Source organism: Argiope bruennichi, chromosome X2 (assembly GCF_947563725.1).
Source record: "Argiope bruennichi chromosome X2, qqArgBrue1.1, whole genome shotgun sequence".
Taxonomy (NCBI): domain Eukaryota; kingdom Metazoa; phylum Arthropoda; class Arachnida; order Araneae; family Araneidae; genus Argiope; species Argiope bruennichi.
The window spans coordinates 76,080,045-76,103,603 of NC_079163.1; the positions used below are offsets into that span (position 1 = coordinate 76,080,045).

Here is a 23,559-nt window from a genome sequence, read left to right on the forward strand (position 1 = left end):
GCAGCCGGCCTTTCGTAGGACAGCCTTGATAAACGCCAAACATCCGCAAAACCCTCCTCCCTTTGTTCAAACATCTCTTCCGAATTCCTTTCCTGCTTTTTCGACATTGCTTATATAAATAGAAACGAGTGCCAAAAGCAATGGGTCTAAAAGCTGAAAAAATGGGAAAAGTCACATTCGTGCTGTTAGGATTACTGTTGTTAGCTACATGCTTTCAGGTTGGTATTGTTTCATCTTTTGTAAATTTTTATTCAATTTTTAGTAAGTTTGGTGAAATTTTTTAAAGTATATGACAAATCTTTATTTTTTTAACTATCTACATTTCGTTTATTAATCTATATTTCAGTTATTTAAATTCGCAAGCTAGATATTTTAAACCTCAGATTTATCGAACTCTCTGTGATTTATTCTTAGAATTCAAAATAACTTGTTCATATATATTTGCATATTTTCTGAAAGTTTAGTTTACTTCTATTCCGTCTTGAAGAAATTCAAGGGATGTTTCGGGAATTGGATCTTAATTTTGAACATTGGTCTAATAAGGAGGCGCATACGATCCCATTCTTCAAACTTCCAAATCTTAAGCAGACAAAGAACTTTAACGAGATAGCTTTCTTAACTTGAACCAGACCCACATAACTTGCGGATAGTTAGTGAAATTGGATCTCGTATTCATTAACCTCCAATCTCAAAGCTGAAAATTTAACGCCACAAGACAGCAGTTCCATTTTCTTATAACTCTGTGAGTAAAAACTTCTCTTTTACAAAGATTAGATTACTTGTCGAAAATTTCGATTGATCCTCTTTAAAAGCTCATTTCTAAGAGCTGAAATTCATGCTATGAAAATAATTGATCACTTTGGCGGTTAGCTGCAAATATTATCCTTCGAAATTTCCAATTATATTGCTTATATTATTCACTTTTTTAGAAAGAAATTATATAACATCGAGAATAAAATGTTTGTTCTTCTATTTAAACTATTGAAGATATGTAAAAAAAGAATTGTGTAACTTTACAATCAAAGACACTATATTACTAATAATGTGAGAAATAATATAAAAGTAGTAAAACTTTTGTTCAGCAAGGGTTTCAGTAGTATTTAATTTTTTTAATAACATTTAATTTTTTTTCTAAAAATATTTTTTAAATAAATACATATATTCATTTCTATCAGCACCTAAAGTAAAATTTCCACAGATTGTGCAAAATATACAATTAAATTTTTACAACTAAACAATACAATATCTCATTATTTTTTTAATAATGAAACAACAAAAATAAAATGCTGTGGTAGAAAAAGATATTTTAAGAAAAAAATATTGTTAATTATTTTAATTAACCTATCAGAGAAGCCACGTTCGAATAATACAGTTAAAACAAATGCCACATAGAAAGCATAGTATTAAAAAGAATTATCTTTATCACAACTGGAGTTCAGAATGTCTGTTCAAAAAAACAATACATTTGTAAGGGCTTCAAATTTTGTAAGGTGTTATATCAGTTGTTTTTCTATTTACATATGGCGCTGCAATTTCCAAAAGTAAAATAAGGTTATTCTATGCGGTAATATACTATTCGGGAATGCTAAGCATCACTTTGACAATAGACAATGAGCAAATAAAAAGACTGACTGATTCTTTTATATTCAGAGAGAATTCCTCCGTGTTTCCCCCCTCTTCTAGTCTAAAAAACGGTATGATTATTTTTTATTTCAAATTATTATATTTTTTAAGAAAAAAGTTCAATATTAAATTTGCTTAAAGAAAAGATATCGAATGCACAATGCATGTAGATTATCTTACAAGATATAGAGCCCAGCTCCCCAACGAATGAAACTTTACGAGTTATTAAGAATTGGATATCCCTATTTTAGATCATTTTAGTGGTCGTCCCGAGGATGACCCATCAATCAAAGTACGACACTTCAGCGAGGAGGAGGAGCTTTGATTTGAATAATCAAATTCAAAGACTCATAACTCGATAAATTTAGTGAATTTTTATAATTAAAAATGATTGTGCGTCAAAAAGTATTTTGATAAATGTGAATAATAGGAGAATGTGAATAATAATAACTGTATGTGAATAATAATAACTGTATTAAATGTGAATAATAATAACTGTATGTGAATAATAATAATTGTATTAAATGTGAATAATAATAATTGTATTAAATGTGAATAATAATAATTTTATTAAATGTGAATAATAATAATTGTATATAAACTTGGAGCAGTTCCTTTATAGGTTCAAAAAATTCTTCCAATTAAAAATATATACCTATGTCTACCGGTTTCAGAAACTAGACAATTTAAAAGCGGGTCCCAGGTATCATCCTGGTCATCTAATCATGATTCAGAAGTTAAATAAACTGAAATGTTATTGACCAAACCAATTATGTATAAATAATATTACATGAAAATTTTTTATTTAAATATTCACACCAATCAATTTTTAAAAATGTTGTTATTAGGTGGAATTCGAACGAAATAATTTAATAGGCGCTTAATTTAGTTCTTGATTTTTAAAACTGATTTGAAATATAGGCAGTTCAACATATTTGTAATTTAAATTACTATTTTTTAAGGTTTTGGGTTCTCTTCTAAATCGTGTTGTAGATGCTTTTGCATTTGTTTGTTTATTTTTTATCTCATTTCCTCACCTACGAACACAGAATCAATATTTTTTAAAATCATTTCTGCGCATTTCTGTGAAAAGAGGAAAAAAACATACATTTATATATCTTTTCCTTGCCTTTCGCACGTGCTTTCGACACAATGAACATTTGAACAGACAGCTCAAAAACTGACTCATGTAAAAGCGAATACGAAGCATATATTTGTGATTTTTTTCATCAGATTTGATTAGAACTGTTAATACCTGAGTTTTATGTACCTATCTTTGATTCCAAAACTCTATATTTATTTATTTATTACATTTCTTATTATGGTCTTTAAAGTTTATATTCTTGTAGATAGTATTGTCAATTGAATTTTTTTTAAAGAGAAAGTAAAACAGTTCATTTCAAATATTTTATAATGACTTTCAATTATTTTATAATGGAAATTCTATTAAAAAGAAATTCTATTAACTATATTCACCATACGTTTAAAATATCTTATTCCTAGTTATTTCCATGAAACAAGATGTTTTCTGTATCCTTTTAGAAATTATTTAATAATTTTATAGTTAGAAACTATATTATCAAATATGTTGTAAAAAATTATGTGGGAAATCATTTAAGATATTTCCTTTTTTAAAAGCATTGTAAAGAATTCTTAAGACTTAAGCACGATGTCAAAACATGTATGGAACTATTATTATCAACCTTTGGAGTGTTTGAAAAAGGAAATATACTTGCTATTATGAAATTGCAGCTCTGTAAGTGAAATATATTTATACATTGCAATTAAAGATGCAACTACAGGAAGATATTTTTATGTTATAACGTTTTCTAATAATGTTTAGTATTTTTGGTTAAAATGTAAAAGTACACAAGCACATTTAAACATTTTCAAGTTCAACGTCCCCCCCCCCCTTAATAAAAAACACTTGTGATGGGCAATGATGCTTCTAAGTGAATTTGTACTGGTTAAAACTTTCTGAAGAACTGCATATATAAATATTAGGGTGTCGCAAAAGTTTCTTTCTCATCGTGCTATGAATGACATTATCTGACTCTGCTTGTGCAAACACGCAGGCTTATCTGTTAGCCGTCTATGTCATCTGTTTCATTCGTCCCAGAGCTCTTTCACAATACGTTTACAATGCCACAGTCTCTTTCTTTTGCAGCGTCATAGTGGGATTGGAAAGGCGTAATTTTCTACGAGCTCCTTCCTCAAGGTGAAACAATAAATTCTACAAAATACTTTCATCAACTAGATCAATTGAAAGCTGCCATAGCAGGAAATAAAAAGAAAAGAAAAACGGCCAGAATTAATGAACCAACGAGGCGTTGTTTTTTATCATGACAACGCGAGACAACATATTGCATTAATCGTAAGAGAGAAACTCTTACAGTTTGATTAGGATGCTTTACCACATCCTCCATACTCTCCAGATCTCGCCCCATCTGATTATTACTTCTTTATGACCTTGAAAAATTATCTTCGCGATAAGCGCTTTAAATCCATCAACGAAATAAAAGCGCAGCTCAGGGATTATTTCTTGTTCAAAACTCAACAATTTTGGAAAGAAGACATAATGAGGCTTCCTGGGAGATGGAAGAGGGTAATAGAGCAAAAGGGTTCTTATATAATAAATAATATCTGAAACAGTAAATATTGTGCATTCATTTCGTATTAGAAATAGGAAAGAAGCTTATGGGACACCCTAACATTATTAGCTCTCATCCCAGACAAAAGTAGGCAATAATTATTACAAGCAAGTAATCCCATGCCGTATAATTAATCTCAGTTAACTAGTTCAAAAGTATTTATCAAAATCTGAAACTTAAAACAAATAAAATATGAATAAACTACCTAACCTAAGAAAAGAAGCATTCTTGTTCTAAACATTTCTGAAGATTTGTGTGTCATTTAGTTTATCTATTTACTTGTTCTTTGTTGCTATTTTGTTTTAGGTAGTTTAAGTTTTTAATAATGATTAGAAACATTTTTAAAAAATTTAATATGAAACTGGAACCAAGCTTTTAATTTTCATGCAAATGCGTTATTACTTAACAAGTAAACATCCTTCAAATACTGGAATTACAACAACCAAAATAACGCTAAGATTAATGATTTCAGCTCTTTGCAATCCAGGCGCGAATCTTACGCACCATTTATTTGCATGAATCTTTTATATTTAGAAAATAAAACAAACTGTCTGCAATTTATAAGATAGCTGTTTCATAGCAATTAGAAGTGCTTGTCTATTTGTTGTAATTGTAGTCATATTGAGTAGAAAGTTATTCACAAGTAAAGCTTTTAACAAGAATTTTTATCAATGAGACCAATCGAGGCTTAAGTATTTAAATTGTTTTAAATTTATCTTACATATAAATTAGAATTTATATATGTTTTATTATTAGTTAGCTATATCAAACGAAAATTTTAACATATTTTTCCTTTGAAAAAATTTATAAAAATGTTTTTCTTTTTCACTCGTTACCACCAACAGCAAATATTTCATCAGATGCGTCATAAAAGAACTTTTTTACAGAAATAGAATTAATAGTAAAATACTTATTATAAGTAGAAAAAAAGCGGTTAAAAATTACAAGTTAAAAAAAAAATTAAAAGATTGTTAAAATACAACCAATTTTTTTCAGAATAGCATAGTTTTAAACAATTTTATATATAATTGTAGAACGAAAAAGACGTTGATTGCTTTATGATTTGTTTATTAATACGTTTATTAATTTACGATAGACTCTTACAAAATATAGTTTTATTGCACTGCTTGAGTTAATTATTTTAAAATTACATGAATTCACCAATTGAGAAAGTATATTAAAATGATAAGTATTTCATAAGTTACACTTTATTTCAGAAATAAAATCATAGCATAACAAATAACAAGTAAAATCATAGCATAATAAATAACAAGTAAAATCATAGCATAATAAATAACAAATAAAATGATAATTACTCTTCTGAGGAAGTGAAAGACATAGGGTTCTTTCAAAAACGGGTTCCGTTAATAATAAGGTAGAGCTCCTTAAAACACTCAGAACATCTTATCCTGCGAAACATTTCATCCAGTGTAAGACAAATCATAATGGGCTTATCATAAGTGATTGCGCATCCATTAGGGTTGGAGAGCTCCAGAATCCCTTACAATTATTTATTAGGAAGTTGTGGTTGGTGATCAAATGGCGAAGTATACTGGTGATAACGTATTCGGGCCCCTTACCTCGAGGTTAAAATTCTCTCCTAGATACAACTTTTTAAAGTTTTTTCAAAATTATGTCAAATTAAAATTAATAATTTTCAAATATTTTAATTGAAATATTGGTAGTTTTTATACTTACTTGATAATTTAATGATAACTTCGCTTAAATGATAATTTAATTTTACTTAAAATTCTATTTTTTGCATATCAGCTAAATTATATTTAAAACAATCCTTTATGATGATAAAAATAACTTCAAAAATTAATATTATCTTTATTGAATTCATTGAAAGTTTTAAATTATTTGGCTTTAACAGTTAAAAATTATTCCTTCTAACTCTACAAAAACGTTTTTTTTTTCCTTCTTTTTTTTTGCAAGATTATACAAAGCAACTAATAATTTATTAACTACCTAATAAATGGTCTCGATTTTAAAGGAAAACAGTAGAGAGCAGGTGGAAAGGAAACAGTAGAGAGCAGGTGGTAAGTTATTGAACTTGTTCAACCTTGTAATGTTTATTTTTATAGACAGATGAAAAAAGTTTTATGAAGCTTATGGTGAAGTCTACTTATTTGATCGAATATAATCAAGAAAGAAAACCTGGTAGAAACTGTATAAAAAGATAATCAATAGTTCATCATCAATTGTCATCATCAATTTTTAATAAAATGATCCGATACCGTTGGAACACTGCCTAACTCTTCGATGAAAGAGAAATATATTTTATGTACGAGTAATGTAACCTGTTTCCCCGATAGATCGTTTTAAGTAACGTTGCCTTAATGAACAATCGATTAACATTGTAAAATGTCAAACTATACTTGCTTCCAAAGTTTTCATGATAATTATCATTCTTGTTCTTAAATGTCATTAAAAATTAATGCATTTTAAATAGAAAAGATTTCTAAAATTAAATAATTAAATAATGTGAAATAAATTTTTTAAATCAATGAATAAAAAAATTGTGATGTGAGAAATTATAGTTAATGTTTATCAACATTAAAGGTATATTTATAATTATTTTACTGTTTAAAAACTAAATAGTATTTGTAATTCAAGTATCATAGGACTGAAAATTTACTTATTTATTTTTGCAGAAAAATTAAAGAACATGTTAATCAAAATGTTTGTAAATTGTACCTTTAATTTGAAAGGGGGAAAAAAAACTTTCTTTAAACCACATCCAGGAACGAACATTGACCTTGCGGTTAGTTGTCGAGCGCCCAGCAGCTTTGAAGCTGATTAACATCCATAACTTACTAGTATACAATCTATGCCGATTGCTTCATTTCTTCTTCGCTTTTTCTCGTTCGTTATATTTTGGTTTCAGTTTCATGTTGCCCTTGAAGGCTGTACATCTGGTTTAATGCGCATTTGCTTTTTTTTTTGTTAGAGGTCATTCTTAATAAAACGATATGTCGACAATTTTCTAAAATACAATGAGGAAATTTACAATTAAAATTTTTGGACTATTTAGAGAAAAGGCTTTTTTTTTTTTTTTTTCAATTCTATTCTCTTTAAAAGTATTTTTGCATCGCCGCTGATTTCGGAACTGCACATAGTATCCACGTGGTGCATGCCAAATGCGTCATATCAATTTAATTGTAGAATCCATAATACATCGTTTCGGGAAATATATATATATCCACACACATATATGTAATCATAATTTTGCAAATGCGTGGACGAAAAGATGGAACATTTAGAATTTTGACTTCGATTTATTTCACCACGGGAATAATAATTTGTACCTAGTAAAAGCGATAAGCGATGCGTCAATCTACATCGTGACACAAAAGCAAAAAAGACGGAAATTTGTCCCTTCAGTGATTTTACTATGAGATTTTGATAGGGATTTCTTTGCAACATGTTGATTCATGTAAGGGAATCTTAGGTATCTTTAAATGAAGGCTGTAAGCATTTGGGAATTTTATCCTTCTCTCTGAATGTGGGAAATGCGAAAGTTATCAGTTTTCTAGAGCGCATGTAGAATTAATGAAATAAATAAATGGGAAATGGATCAGGAAGTAAGAGAACATTTTAGAATGAAATTAACATGGACTAATTTAAAATGAAAGTTAGGAAATTAATTTTGATTTAAATTAAATTAAGAGATTCCATGTTGTTGTTACTTATGGCACTATACAAGCCTGCTGACGGACTGTCAGTGATTTAAGTCGAATGTGCAGTAGCTTCTGAGAGCCATGGCTCCTGAGCACCCGAGGGCAGAAGTCTGATTTCTAGCTCCTATGAAGATGACACACGCATTCGCTTGCATGACCCCTTTTTACAGGGGGGTTCATTCACACACTTCACAGATAGAACACAGGGTAGAGAACAACCATGCCCGAACCAGAACTCGAACCCGGGGCTCCCAGATCACTGGGAAGACTTGCTACCCCTAGGCCAGGTCAAGGAAAGAGATTTCCTTAAATATATATGGGTGTGAGGGTGTGTGTGTGTGTGTGTGAGAGAGAGAGAGAGATCGCAGAGCAGTTTAATATAACGTGCAATAAAATATTAGATGGGATATTCAGTAGTGTTTATCACGAGACTGTGACATCACAAGAAATAATTGCGCTTTGCGAATTATGTTATGTTACTATAAGAATTTCATAATCAAGTATGTTGATACTTCCTTGCATCCTCCAGGAGCGATTGCGTCTTCTCTAAACCCTATGAAAAGATTTTTCTTGATATTTTAAACTCAACACATGTTAACTATTTACAGCAAAAAACCTTCTCTTAATTGTGTTTTCTGATTATTATTGGCGTACAAAAATATATAATTTATTGTTAAGGAAAGCAACAAGATTTTATTATAAATAAATGCTTTTTTCGTTTCTAACTCATCTTTTGCTATTGATACGGGGAGAGGTATGTTAGAGAAGTATAGCTCAGCTGGAGCCTATATTGATGGCCATGAAAGCAATGTTTTTGCTTATTGACATTTCAAAGGTCGACATTTCACAGGTATTTGACATTTCAAAGGTCGACAAAATCGATAGAGACTTGAAATATGTTATATACCTCAGATATCGATTACTTTCTATGCACTGGCTCTTGCAATGACTTTATTTGCAGTCATATTGCAATTACTGTTGGCATTATACTGTTGGCGTAACAATTTTTTTAATCAAATTTAAGTCATATTTTAATTAAATGCCTGTTTGACTGTAGGTTGACAGTTTGATGTGGAATTCGAAACCTAGTGGAATCACCAATTACAGACCAGGATATAATATTGGTTGGAGAGAACATTATGGAGTTGGGGACACTAGAGGTCGATCATATCCATGGAGTAGCAACAATGGCTTTTATGGCACTTCCTGGAATTTCCCTACAGGAAATATGAAAGGCTCAAACTACCGCAGATGTGTTGACAGTAGACAATGCTATCAAGGAGAATGCTGTCAAGCTACAGGATTTTCTAATTTAGGGGCTTGCGTGTACGGAGGTTATGCTGCTGCATACGGTTGCAATGATCGCCCACAAAATCTGGGGTGGCCTGGAAATAATAAAGGTAGTCAAATAACAGCTACACAGTTTGGTAAGTTTCAAAAATTATGAAATCAGATAAACTAAAATATTTTTCCCAAAGTAGTTTTTCGCAATTTTCTTGTCTAACTTTTTTATTTTAAATTCAAACTTATCAAAACTACTTCTGTTTTTATTATAGATTTCATAACCATTATCAGTAAAAGTATCATTTATCATAGTCATAAATCATTTAACTTTTCATTCTGTCTAAAAATATCGATTTTATTTTTTTAAATAAATGCAAATTTAACCACATTTAAATACCAGTATAGTTAGTATGCCTTATCATATGTCGTTTAAACGTTAATTGGACCAAATCTTATTATTTAATGAAATCAATCTTATTTATGCGTGACAAACCTTTCTTTATCAATGTTGAAGGTCTTCTTATATTTTGTGGACGTTTACCATCTACGAAAACTAAATTTTTTTATTCTCTTTTACTTGATATAATGTTTTTTTTTTTTTTTGTTGTTGAATATTATTTCTTTTTTCAAACATGTGGCTCTTTTTCGCTAATATAGTTCTTTTGCCATAAAACCTCTAATTTAAAATAGCCTCTACCTCTAATTTAACCTCTAATTTAAAATAACAACCTCTAATTTAACCTCTAATTTAAAATAACAACCTCTAATTTAACCTCTAATTTAAAATAACAACCTCTAATTTAAAATATTTTCAGAGAAAATTCTGAAATCTGATGTAAAAGTACTCTCTGGTATTAATATTAAACTGCGTTAGAATAGCTCCAATGCAAAGTGAAAGCTGAATAGCTCTTTTATTCACTAAACCTGTTACTTTATGAAACCCCTATGCCATTATAAAAAAAAATTGGCAATATAAGAACCATATGGTATCATATTTAAATTGACACAAAACTAACTAGAAATAAGATTCAAATAGTGTAGCAGCTTTTTGGATTTGTAAAATTTAAATAACTTTGTATCAAAAATTCAATTCAGATAATTAATATAACAAAAAGTCATGCAATAACAGCTGAGCTTCTATCAATGTAACTGGGTTAAACTAAGTAACACTGATAGAACATAAAATCTGTATTACTTTTAAATACTTTTTCTTATTACTTTTAAATACTTTTTCTTATTACTTTTAAATACTTTTTCTTATTACTTTTAAATACTTTTTCTTATTACTTTTAAATACTTTTTTTACTTTTAAATATAAATTGTTTAGGTATAGAAAAGAAAATAATCAATGAAATGAAGTTAAATTTTTTCGTTCATAAACAATGATCTCTTGCTAAATCTAATTAATAGTTAGCAATTGCTGTTCATATTAGTTAATTGATTCTCACGATGCAGCATAAAGGCTACTTATTCTGAATATTAAAACACTATAAATACATGCACCTATTATTCGATGCAATTGTTTGGTTTGATGTTATGGAGAATTTATGCCATAACAAATTTGTCGCATAAAGACAAAAAGGGCCTAATTGATTATTAGATATAATTACGAAATATATAACTTAAATGTAGGAGAAGAAATTCTAATAATTTAACAAGACTTTAAAGTAAGTGAAATAATAAAATTTCTGATAAAGACAATAAATAATAAGAGTTATGCATCACACCAACGTAAATGTTTAGAAATTTTTCTTGTATTGTTTCCAAAAGTCCGTTGATGCTATTTATAAGCAAAATTTATTATTTATAAGCAAAAATGACAATATATTCACTTTTATTCACTTCATTCACTTTTATTATTATTCCAAAATTGTTTATGCAGTTGGAAAATACTAAGCAAGTTCCCGAAAGAAGTAAATCATTGAATCATCTTAATAACTTGTTTCGGAGTTGGAGTTCTGAAAATGCGACTAATACTTGCTTAGGTATTTTTTTTCAGCAATACCATCAAATTTCAGTTTATTTTAACCAGATTTTTTCAATTACTGTTTGCTGATCACCTCTGTGATATTTCACGTAGTAATATAATAATGACTAACTATGTCAAGAGTAAAACTAGAAGAAGACAAGTAATAATAATTACTTACCTATCGTCTTACCGTCGTCGCAAAGCGGTAAATAATTCAAAATGTGCAACAAAGGTAAAAAAAAATGGAAATATAAGAGAAAAAAATATTAAATATCCTTGGGGTGTCATAACCTTCTGTTCTGACAGAAATATAAATGAGGAAGATGAAGGTTACAACTTCTGTTTTTGAATATGAATTCCTTCTATAGCATTCAAACTGCTTTTACATCTTTAAAATTAATATATTAAGTAATATATCAAACAGAATAAATAGCAAATTATGAAGACACGTTTCAATCATTATCATAATAACTGTGCTCAAGAAAAAAGGAATATCATTTCGAATTTGTTCATCAGGAATTATATGTAATCGAAAAATATCAACTACATTATTCTCGTTATAATGTTACGCTCTAAAGCAGTTGTAGTTCGTGCACTGAAGCCACGGGATTATAGGAATAACTTAAATTTTAAGTTTTCTGATTAATTTTGAATGGCTCATTAAAAATAATATTTTCAACTTGATGTAAATAAATTTTAACAAAGGTACTATAACAAAGCAATTGGTAATTTTAAATTAATTTTAATTAGAAATGAAACTTCAAATTAAGCATTTTCCTTTATTTCCCTTGAATTCCTTATTCTTATATAAAAATATATACTCAACTATGTCTAAAATCTACTCCTAAATCTATGTCAAAAATCATAAAACTTTAAAATTAAATCAATTAAATCAATCAATTACATATCAATTTAAGAATGCTACTTTCTAGTAATATTCAAAAAAAATTATTAGTGAGATATTTTAATGAATGTTTATTTATGAATAATTTATCCTTCCTTTTTTTATTTATATTTAAATTTTATCCTTGCGAAAAAGATTATTCTGCACCATAAAAATGTTTAAAGCCCCACTTCACATATCTGCAAGGGAAAAAGATAATGTGTTTCTGGCTATATCTTCTTTTTTTCAGAGAATGTGGAACGAAACGCATGGGATTTGTTGTTGCACCTGCACAGAGATCTATACTCTTTGAAAGAGATACGCAAAGTGTTTTGCTGTGTTTCCCCTGAATATTGAAAAATTTAAAAACAAACTTTTGATTATGGTAGCTTTGGATATCGCTTGCTAAAGAAAAGTTAATGATTATATTCATACACTGAAAAAAACGTCGGAACACTGCAGTTGAGTAATACCTGTACAGAAGCCGCCCTTGCCTCGAGAAATTGGAATTTTTTAAAACCTTGTGCACACTCGCAATCTGTGTCGGACAAGTCATTAGTGGAACAAAATATCAGAGAAGTGATTAGAAGCTTAACGTTCATTGATAGGATAGTATTTGGTTATTGCACGCTTAACTCCTGTACTGTTCCGATTTTCTTCCGACATTCTGAGAGAAATGCTGAGCAAAAATGTCGCTAATATTTTTTCCGACGCGTCAGAACCGTGGGAGGCATGCGTGCAGTGTCCAACTGCTTCCTATGTTCTTTAAGTCACAAACTGCTTCTCAGACATTTCGTCGCTTATGTCTTGTCCAACACACATCAAACATATGTAAAAGACTTAGTTGGACTTTGTTCAATTGAATTCTGCTGATATCATACTCCTGAAATGTTGTGCTTCTTGATTCTAAATTCTTCCTGTCGTTTTGAAATTGTCTAAGTTTAAACTGTTTTCAGGTTGATTTTGTTGTCCCAAACCCAGTTCTAATTCGTGTTTTAGTGATCACTGCCTTCTTGGTTCAAGTAATAAAATATTTAAAAATAAAATAGAAACATAAAGAAATCTTATAACGTATTAGAAGAGAAAATATTCAAAATTCACTGTATTCGAGTTTTTTCTTCACTCCTTCCATAATCACTTGGTATTGCTTTGCAAACATTTCATCTGAAATTTTACCCAATTATATACCGACATTAAAATTGGTATAATACATGATTTAAAGAGAAAACTTTCGTAGTTCACTTTACACAGAAGTTACCCTCACTTTCTATAATCATTTTGGATAATCTTACTTAAATATAAAATTACATTTTAAATTTCAATATATACATATATATATATATATATATTTCCTCGCTTTTTATATTCAATTTTCTTAACTTTAACTATACTAAATGTTTGAATTACACATTGATAAATACACAGTAAGTGCTTGAACTCGTCTAATGAGTCTCAAATATATTCCCTTTGATATTGTATTCCAAATTTCAACCGAAATATCAGCCAGTTTTATCTATATATAATATTTATGATATAATTCTAAATGAAAGCTGTATAAAATATGAAATTTAAAAAAAACTAAAAGCAAAAAAAAAAACGTTGTAATTTTTCTATTTAAATTGAAAACAGTGGGAGTTGGTTCCCCCAAACTGTTTATGAATATACTGTCTAATAGAGCTGTTATCCCCTCTTCTCCAACCAACATAAAATTTCGGATCTTCTACAAGACCATGAACGACTAGAATGTTCAGATTCTTATTTTCAGAGTCCCACACGTAAGCGTTTTGTGTTTGACAGTATAGGGAAGAAAATCGAGCATGCATGATGAGTGCCCTTTTCTTGGCCGCTTGAAACTAAAATTTGACAAAAAAAACTACAATTTTGGTAATAAAATACCAAATTTCATCCATTTAAGTTATTATGTTTTTGAGATACGGCTTTTACATGCATGCGAAAGCACAGATCGACAAACGATCAAGTCCTTAATAAAGTTAATTAGAATCTACACTTTAAATCACAAATGACTACTCCAACCCTTCCGAAGGCACGTACAAAAAAACATCTGGATGATCGGAAAGCCGCGACAGCATAGGGGAGAACTAAGTTTGAGTTCTAAGGGTCATCACATCTACAGTTTAGATTCTAAAACTGTATACCAAATTTCATTTATTTAGATTATTGCATTTTTTAGTTATCGCGTTTACATGCATGCTGAAGTACACACGGGCAACGGAAAAATTTAACTTTGCACAAAATACTTCATAGAGCTCTTTGTATTTATCGCATCTCACTTGCATCCGGGCAGCTAGACCAAACAGACTTTTGTGAAAACTATCGCTCATAATTGGATAGAAATCTACAAATTTGATGCTAAGACTACATACCAAATTTAAACGTCTAGCTCAAAACGTTTTTGAGTCATCGTATTCACAGACTGACCGACAGACATAATTCCAAAATTATGTTTTTCGGACTCAAGGTGGTCTAAAACGTGCAGATTCGTCAAAAATTCGAGTTCGAATCTTTTGATGATTACAATATTTTCTTTTTATATTCTTTATTTTCGGGAAAATAAATGTATGAAATATTCTGTTCTGGGATTCTTTGCATAGAATAGAAAACTTTTACGTAACTGTAATGAAAAAAGAAATACCTACCGGCTCCGTCTTGAACGCATGGCAGCGAACTTTTCAGTTTAGACTATTTTTAAGCTTTCTTTCTTTCTAAAAGATAACTCTACTTTTGAAACACTATAAACAAGGGCAAAATTATGCAAATCTCTTCAGTTTGTAAGGACAGTTTTAGAAGAATACAAATGCTTTCCTTTCATAATGGTAGTGATTTGTATGACCTAATAACTCTTTCACCTCATTATAAACTTTGGAAAAAACATGTTAGACGAGGCTAAATTAACTGATCGTAATAAAGCTCAAATACAAAAGCGTTTCCTCCGGATAAAATTTCAAAATATTTTCCCATCTATTCTCCCTTTAACTATAATCTTTGGTTATTTCTTTTCACATTAGCTTCCACGGGACAGTTTCCAGCGATAAATTTTCATTTAATGTACTTCCGCGACCGATTTTCACCCTGCAGATTCAAAGTTGAAAAAACAATTTACGATCTGAACGGGTTACAAGAATTTTCAGAACAAATTTTGATATCAAGCAATTTTTTTGATAATTTTTATTGTTTGAAAGTCGTATTTTGAACTGTGTATTTGGAAAAAGCGACCGGAACATCAGACTTCTGTTTATAAAAATAACAGTCGTCGGAACTACGAGACATGAGATTGAGATCAATCCAAAAAAAAAACAACTTCATAAATTCTTCATATTTGTTCTTTATTTTTTGGTTTATTCTAAAATTGAATACGTATATTGAGTTTAAGGTTAAAAGAAAATTTCGATTGTGAATAAAAAATAAAATATATCTGATAGAAAAATATTTTCCTCTTCTACAGAAATAAATCGCTCAAGCCAAAAAGGAAATAATTATCATCAATTTTAACAATTATTACAAGTTTCGAGAAAATTTATCTCTTTCCCAGAAACTTTAATTACAACAAAACAAAAAAAAATTGTTGCCCAGGGCAAGTATCAAAACAGCGCCTCTCTCTGTTGTTGAATGTTGCTCCAGGCAATTTGCATGTCTCCCCCCACAGTCTACGAAGTTTTTCTGTAAGGAATGCTAAAATGGAAACTGAATTAAACCTAAATAATAATTTAAATAATATTTTTGAAATAATATAATCATGCCGCCTTCAGAACTATAAACATTCTGAAATGTTATTTCCTAAAAGATCTTACAGTTTCTTAAAATAACATGTTTAGAAATTTTAACCCCTTCTAGCAGGTAAAAATAAGAAGTTAGCGACCTTATTCAATCACAATGCCATCTAAAGCTATTAAGATATATAAATAAATAATCATAACTTTGAATTCGAATTCGTTGCTTACATTCTCTGTCGAGATTTACCAGTTTTTAAACATCAGACAGGTTGTCTTACATTTTATATTGTTTACTTGGTAGGTTATTTGTTTGCATGACTCATTTTGCTGAAAAGAGATGTAAAACTGTTTTATTTTTTATTGCTACTAAACTAATAGCTTTTATAATTTTTGAAAGGTTAATAAACTGTTTGAAAAAGTGAAGATAGAAAAATTAAATGGACCATGTTCCACTAAGCTGCGCCAAATATTTATCTGTAAACAGTACGCATATAAAACATCAGGAGTGAATTTTTTAAGTTTAAGATGTTTACTTTTTTGGGGGGAAATCAGTTTCACTCTGTAGTCATGTGAAAAGAGCAACGAATGAAACTTCAGGAAATTACAACTAAATTAATTCGTCGAAGTTCATAGATCATTTTGATAAAGCATGGGAAGACAGTAAAAGAAAGGATAAAAATTAAAACATTTGAATCTGAAATTTCACATGAATTATAATATAAGAGACAAAAAATTTCTGTGAAAGAAAGGATTCGTGTGAATCTTGGATTTTCCTGGATTTAAGAAATATACAAAAGATATTATATGTAATAGAAATTCCTTCAATCCGAAATAAGCGGATTTATGAAATAACACTTATTAACTTAATCAAACTTTGTTTTGGAACTCTATCATTTAGAGATAAACTGCATGAGGTATAATCAGGAATCCCTTCCTGGAATATTAATAGCCTGGATAAGGCACAGATCAAATAAAATTGAAAGTGAAGTATTTAGGTCAGAAAATCCCTCTGGAAATTCAACTGGTAAAAACTTTAAAGATAATTTATTGAATATTTTTAAAGCTCATTAAATTCTTTAAATTTTATGCATCATTCGTCAATTTATCAACAATTACTGATCTGCTACACCTACGGATTGATATAATCTAATACTTGAAGTAAAAAGCCAGTGTCTACATCAAAATACCTTGCTGATTGTTAGCAAAAAAGAAACTGAATTCCCTCTCTTTCGAAAAAACCATGCTAAGTTTTGCAATTATTTTTGCAACCGTTGAGAAACCAAAAAAGTAAATGATTTTACAAAAGAATATAATGAAATATCATTCAATTTTTCGTAAGTTTAAATAAGCATTATACTTTTACCTCAACAATAACATAAATATTTGTGTATCCCTGTATGATTTTGTATCTCATTAAATTTTGAATGCGAAGAATTTTTTTCTGACGTTAGCACTTCTCGGATTTTCGAAATGGTTTCGCAGTCACCTTCAGCCGTAATCAACAGCATTTTGTCAAAACTCGCTGAAAGGAATTTAAATAGGATAAATCTTTGCAGTCTGGTTCTTTCCTAAAGTGAGGTGTCTTTTTTTTTTTTTTTAAATTTTATTATATTGGCTCAAGTCCCACTCATTTTTCCTTTTATTCTAACCCCGTTCTTACACTAGTAAAAATAAATATGAAGAAATAAGCAATATATGAAAGGATTTTTAAAGCTCTTCAAATTAGATGATAAAACTTTTGAAGCTAAATGTATTCAGAAAGTGTAATAGTTCCTAAATTCATCTTTTAAATTTTCTAACCGCATCTCGTATTACTATAAAATTAGACTAAAGGTGCTCTTATTTAATTACATAGTAGAGAAAATTATTGTTTCTGTACTAGCCGAATACTTGCAGGAATTTTTGAGAAGCAATCAGAGGAGTAATATTGATGCAGAATTTTATTTTTTGTGTATATGTGATGATTTTTTAATGAACATTTTTTAACCACATTTAATTTCAAACATAAAATACTCTACTTTTATAGAAATATAAAAGCACTTCTGCTTTAACTTATGAGTGGTACGGATCTTTAATTTCATCCACATTTCTCAAAATATAAATGCAAGAATTTTCACCGCCTTTTGTGCTGACCCACACTGAGAGACCCGTAAAATAGCTTTTTCAGGGGATTTTCTCTTTTCAGAGCTGTATAATCGTTATGCAGATTTTTAACTTTCTCATTTGACGATGTCATATTCCGACAATTCCACTCGCAGCATTGATCATGAAGCGGAATTCTTTACAAATACTTTAAAGAGTTAAAAAATTAAATTAACTATACCAATTTGTTCAATTTTACAAAAGTAATATCAAAAGTCTTCGAGTTCTAACTGATGCTTATTTAATGATATTGTGTACAGTACACACAAATTCTATAGTAAGCTTCCTTCTATCGATAATAAACATGAAATAGAATGAAAAGTATTCACATCTCTATGAAACCCTTAAAGTGACAGATTTGATTATTTATTTTAATCTCAACATTATTTTAAATTTTGCAAATGAAAAAAAAGTCATTTAAAGAGGAACATTTCCGAAATCCTTAAACAAATAAGCCTCCAAGATTAAATTTGTATAAAAATTATTATTTCATCCTTAGCATATAATTGCAACTATCGACATTATTATTATTTCACCCTTATCATATAATTGCAACTATCGACATTATTAATATTTCACCCTTATCATATAATTGAAACTATCGACATTATTATTATTTCATTCTTACATAATTGCAACTATCGATATTGTTATTGTTGCAGGACATCAAATTAATTTTAGAAAGAATTTCAATGCATTATGATAGTTTTCACTTAAGAAGCAAAAATTATGTATTTAAAAAATCAGCGAAATTTCTTCTATAAAAGTTTCAAAGTAAAGATTCAAAAATTACGAGCTATTTTATTTTATTTTTTACTTAAAAATCATTATTTTCTAAACTTTAAACCTTGTATGGTTGAACACCTTTGATACATTATATTAATATTCTAATTGTAATAGCGATGATAAATGCACACTGTTTGTTCTCTCTCTTTTTTTTTTTAATGAAATCATAAAAAATATTCTTTTCGAAGCTTTGTTATTAATACTTTTCTTTACATGGAAAATTTTAATGATATCTATGTTTGAAATATTGCCATTAGAATAATACACATTTTATACCGTTAATAATTTATAGTGCAAATATTCGTCAAAATGAGGATTTTTCAAAGTGTAGCCGTCGGCAACTGACCCTTTTACTTTTTAAATAAAAAAAAAATCAGCTGATATTTATGAGCCTTTTGGATTTCACATAAATCTAGAATAAAAATCCATATTTTTCCTAAAATAATTCTGTAAAGAAGCCAATAAATCTTTTTCAAAATTTTTCAGCATCGCTATCTTCCTTGGAAACTTACTTCAACAAAATAAAGAACGCCAAACGATCATTGTTTGTTCAAATGCGACATAAAAGTCAAAAAAATCAAAAAGGTTTTTTTTTTTTTTTTTTTTGCCATTTTTAAGGAAAAATATGCCTGACATTTTTCATTTAACATCTAATTTTTCAAGTCAAAAGCAGTAAACAAAGTGCCTTGATCTTTTTGCCCTTGCTTTTTATTCTCTTTCAACAGTAGAAGTTGCAGAGCAACTTTACGCTCTCACTTTGCATTAATGAAATTAAGTTTTTAAAAAGTAAAAAATAAAAATAATGATTAATATCTAATCGGTTCCACTCCAGAATGCATCGATGAATATTATTAAATAAAAAGCGCATCTTTTTTTCTCCCCTAGACGTATTCAGTGCAGAAAATTGCGGTTTTGTTGACTCCATTTTATAAATTTCTACTGTAATATATCGCTCCATAATGAGTTGTAATCTGAATAAGCTCTAGTAAGTTGTGATTTGCAAGTAAATGCATTGATATATATGAATATCTTTGATGATTATTCATCTTTAAATTGCATAGATATGACTTCGTTTCAATTGCATATAAATTTGAATTATTCTTTATTTAAAGATAGCTGTTTGCATCCATATATGTTCTTAGCTTTTAGTGCTGCAAATCATCAAATGATTGTTTTCGAAATAAATAATTGTATAAAGAATTATAATTATTCTAACAAATATTTTTGATGACGGTTCGGTTTTCAAGAATAGTGAATGAAATTAATATAAAAATATGGTATGGTATGGTTAGTAATTAATATTATATGTTGCATGTTTTTATTTGGTTAATTAAAGAAATTAGGAACAAGCGCCATCATTTTTATCAATAAAAAAGTTGATGGCTAAGAAACAGAAATATAACGCTCTAATCCCTTATCTTTTCGTCGTGATGGAAGTTCACACAAAAGGTGCTTTATTTATTTCTCTAAATATTTCACTTCAATATATACGCTTTCAGTTGAAAAGATTTATTAAATAAGGTTGGGCAATTGAGTGAAAACCCTTTAGTTTCTGCGGTTTTCGAAATTAAAACGTTTTTTTTTTAATGTACATTCTTTTATGGGTTCAATAATGTAAACATTGTCAATTAGTAAAATGTTCTTTTATTCATCTGGCAACACACAAAGTTACATTCTCTGTCTACACAACTTGCAAAGATATTTTTTATTTTTAAATTTAGAGGGAATTATCACAAATTTAGATGGAGACTTTTATTTTAGGAATGCAAGTTTATTCAATACAGAAAACGTTTCGTATGCGAATATTTATCTACTAGTATGCCATCCAATCAATAGAAGCTGAAAGATATTTGCTAATCATGCATACGGTTGTTCACTCAGAATGATCTACAGTTACAGTTATTACATTGATTGGTCCCATTTTGTATAGCAATAAACCGAAAGGCAATGAGAAATATTTAGTTTATTTTGAAGGACATTGCATTTGAACTAACGGATAAATTGCCATTGGGATTACTTCCATTGGTAATTCATGCGTTATTGGAATCCAATTAGATGAAGCTCCTTTTCACTATATGTCAGGCGATGGCTGGTTACGGAATACCCTGATAAGTGGATTGATCTTCAAGGATTTGATACATTTCTTCCAAAGCGCCTGGCTTGACGCCTCTTGATTTTCATTTATGTGATCGATTACGTTCTTCTGCGTATAACTTGACTGCTACATATGTAGCAAATATTTTTTCAAAGAATTCAAGAAGCTTTTTTTTTATGTCATAAGTCATGAAATGGATTGCATTAACTCAAGTATTGTCAGAATAAAAAAAACTTTTATATCGAAGGTGATCATTTTTAACAAGTTTTGTAAACATTTCAATCAATGCATTATTTGTTTATTGTTTTAATTTAATAAGACTTAACATTTTATGATTCCACCCTTTTAATGATATATTGCGATATGTTTGCTATCCTTGAACAGAATAATGAGAGGCTCGTTCAAATACCAGTCTGAGTAAACAAAAAATAATCTCAGCCAGTACTTGATTTACTTTAGCAAATTTTGCAAATAGAAGCATAAAACTTTTGTGCTTATAAATAAGCGTGAGAAAAAATTTTGCTAATTGACGCATTTTCACTATGGGGGACGGAATGTATAAATCATTTTTGTAAATTTTTATTATTATATCATTTATGGGATTGTTATTTTTATCCATTATTATACGCCACTATAAAATTCAATTTTTCTGCAATCTCCTACTTTATTTACTAAAATTTGTGACTGGAATTATGTGTCTATTTGCAATATTTAAAGAAAGGCACGTTTGTTCCACTTTTTTAGAACAATGTAATATCAATTTCGACGAATTATTTAGATTTTCTGAGATATTAAGTGAACAGATTAAATATGAAAATAACATTTTGAGCAACATAAAGTGTTAATTGTTTCTTGAATCATTGTTAAACCTACTAGATTTTTATTATTTTGAAAAAGCGCATTATTTCTACATTCGTATACATTAAGCATTTGTTGTCGGTTTTATACAATTATGAAAGAATTTCACAAGAATTTGTATTTAATCTGAAATTAATTAATACACTCAATATTTCTACAGACTACAGAACTTTCTTTTTATGCAAATGAATGATAAATTCGGCACCACCCTTTCACATAACTAACAGAAGACCTTTAGTTCGAATGTAGGTGAAATTTTATGAAATTCAGATCCAAATTCCTTTTATATAAAATGTCACTGAATATCTTTTAGGTTGAGCTCTAACCAGTTTTCAATTATTAGTTGTTATCTTAATGGTGTTTTTGATCTGAGAATAATCATCCAACAGGAAAATGTTAGTTATGTTGATATAGTGGTTCAAAACATTTGATATATAATTACAAAAATTTAATAAGGTCCCTTTTCATTTGATGGGGAATTTGTGAGAAAAACATCGTATGTATCGCAAAGAATTTTGCAAAATTTCACAATTTTACTATCAACGTAAACTGAATACAAGATTTTAAAAAAATGTTATGTTTTCAAAGTGATATTAAAAATTATCTTCTCCAAGAATGAAAAGTAGTTTGTTTAATTCTGAAATCTTTCATAAAATGATTTATTCTAAGAAGTTCACAAACAAATGAAACCAAGGAAAATCAAGATAAGCTTGGCTTAACTTTTCTTTTAAATTACCGACCTCTTTTCACATTCCACTTTTGATTAAATGTATTATCCTCAGATCATGGAATGAATTCGTTTCCAACTGCGGATTATTGAAGATAGAGATGAGCTTATCAAGCATACGTAATTATTCAGTGAATAATGCGTGTTTTTGAGTCTTTGTCAAAGATATGCTTTTAATCAATCATATTTTTTTTCATAATCAAAAACAATAAAAAATCATACATCTAGTGAAGACTGTAACAAATTGTATTTGTCTCTCAATGAAGAAGGAAACTTTCATTTAATTTTAGATCTCATCATCTTTTAATTTCCCTTCCAGACCTGATTGCCTCCATATTGCTTATTAACCTGAATAATATAATCAAAAATATAACAATGACGAAGAAATTTTAAACATTTTTTTAATTACTTTTTTTTTTATCTTTTCTAACAGGCCGACCAGGGGCGTGCCCTCCTCCGCAATTCCTTCAAGGCCCAATGCAGTATTGCCGAAATGATGAAAACTGCCCTACCAACCAAAAATGCTGCTACTTCCAGGGAAAAACTGTTTGTCTTCATCCAATATTTCATTGACGAATGAAAACGTGGTCACTGAGCTATGCATCAAATTTTGTTGAACCGAAATAAAATCATTAATGAATAAAAACAGTTCTGATTTGAATTTTTAAAAAATAGGTCACATACCTATTTGAAGTAATCTGAATAATCATAGACAAGAAATTCTTACAAAAAATAACTCTAAAATTTAAAAAAAAAAACTCACAACTCAGTTACAAAAAGCCTCGCAATCATTATGATAAAAGCTTTAACGCCTTCAAAATCTGTTTAGAAAAGAAAGAAATTTTCTACCTTTTATTTACAATTTTCAAATAACAACAAAATAAATTCTTCAAAGCTTGCCTTCTAAAAGCTTTTAATAATTATAACTAGAACATGTATACATATATACATACAAGGTGTGCACAAAATGCAATGAAAGGTTTAAATATTTTTTGAAAATTTATTAATTTCAAAATCATTATTCTTTGTTTCACTAACAATTATTTTTAGTCCTGAAATGTCTGAATTTTCTTCTTGTCTTCTGCAAATTTTGATTTTCTTGAATTTACAAAGATTAAGTGCATATT

General features: G+C 29.0%; 1 protein-coding gene across 1 annotated transcript; it reads left to right on the plus strand.

Moving 5' to 3' along the window:
- The first annotated feature begins 3 nt into the window (after positions 1-3).
- Positions 4-23,078, plus strand: LOC129960626 (uncharacterized). The gene is made up of 3 exons (XM_056074168.1): positions 4-218; positions 9,015-9,384; positions 22,866-23,078. Exons 1-3 carry the CDS (start codon positions 141-143, stop codon positions 23,003-23,005), a joined length of 588 nt encoding a protein of 195 aa, XP_055930143.1. The 5' UTR covers positions 4-140; the 3' UTR covers positions 23,006-23,078.
- Positions 23,079-23,559: the final 481 nt, after the last annotated feature.

Coding starts and splice junctions, on each gene's coding strand:
- LOC129960626 (XM_056074168.1), top strand. CDS start 141: ATGGGTCTAAAAGCTGAAAAAATGGGAAAAGTCACATTCGTGCTGTTA. Junction 219..9,014: donor TGTTAGCTACATGCTTTCAG/GTTGGTATTGTT, acceptor GTTTGACTGTAG/GTTGACAGTTTGATGTGGAA. Junction 9,385..22,865: donor AATAACAGCTACACAGTTTG/GTAAGTTTCAAA, acceptor CTTTTCTAACAG/GCCGACCAGGGGCGTGCCCT.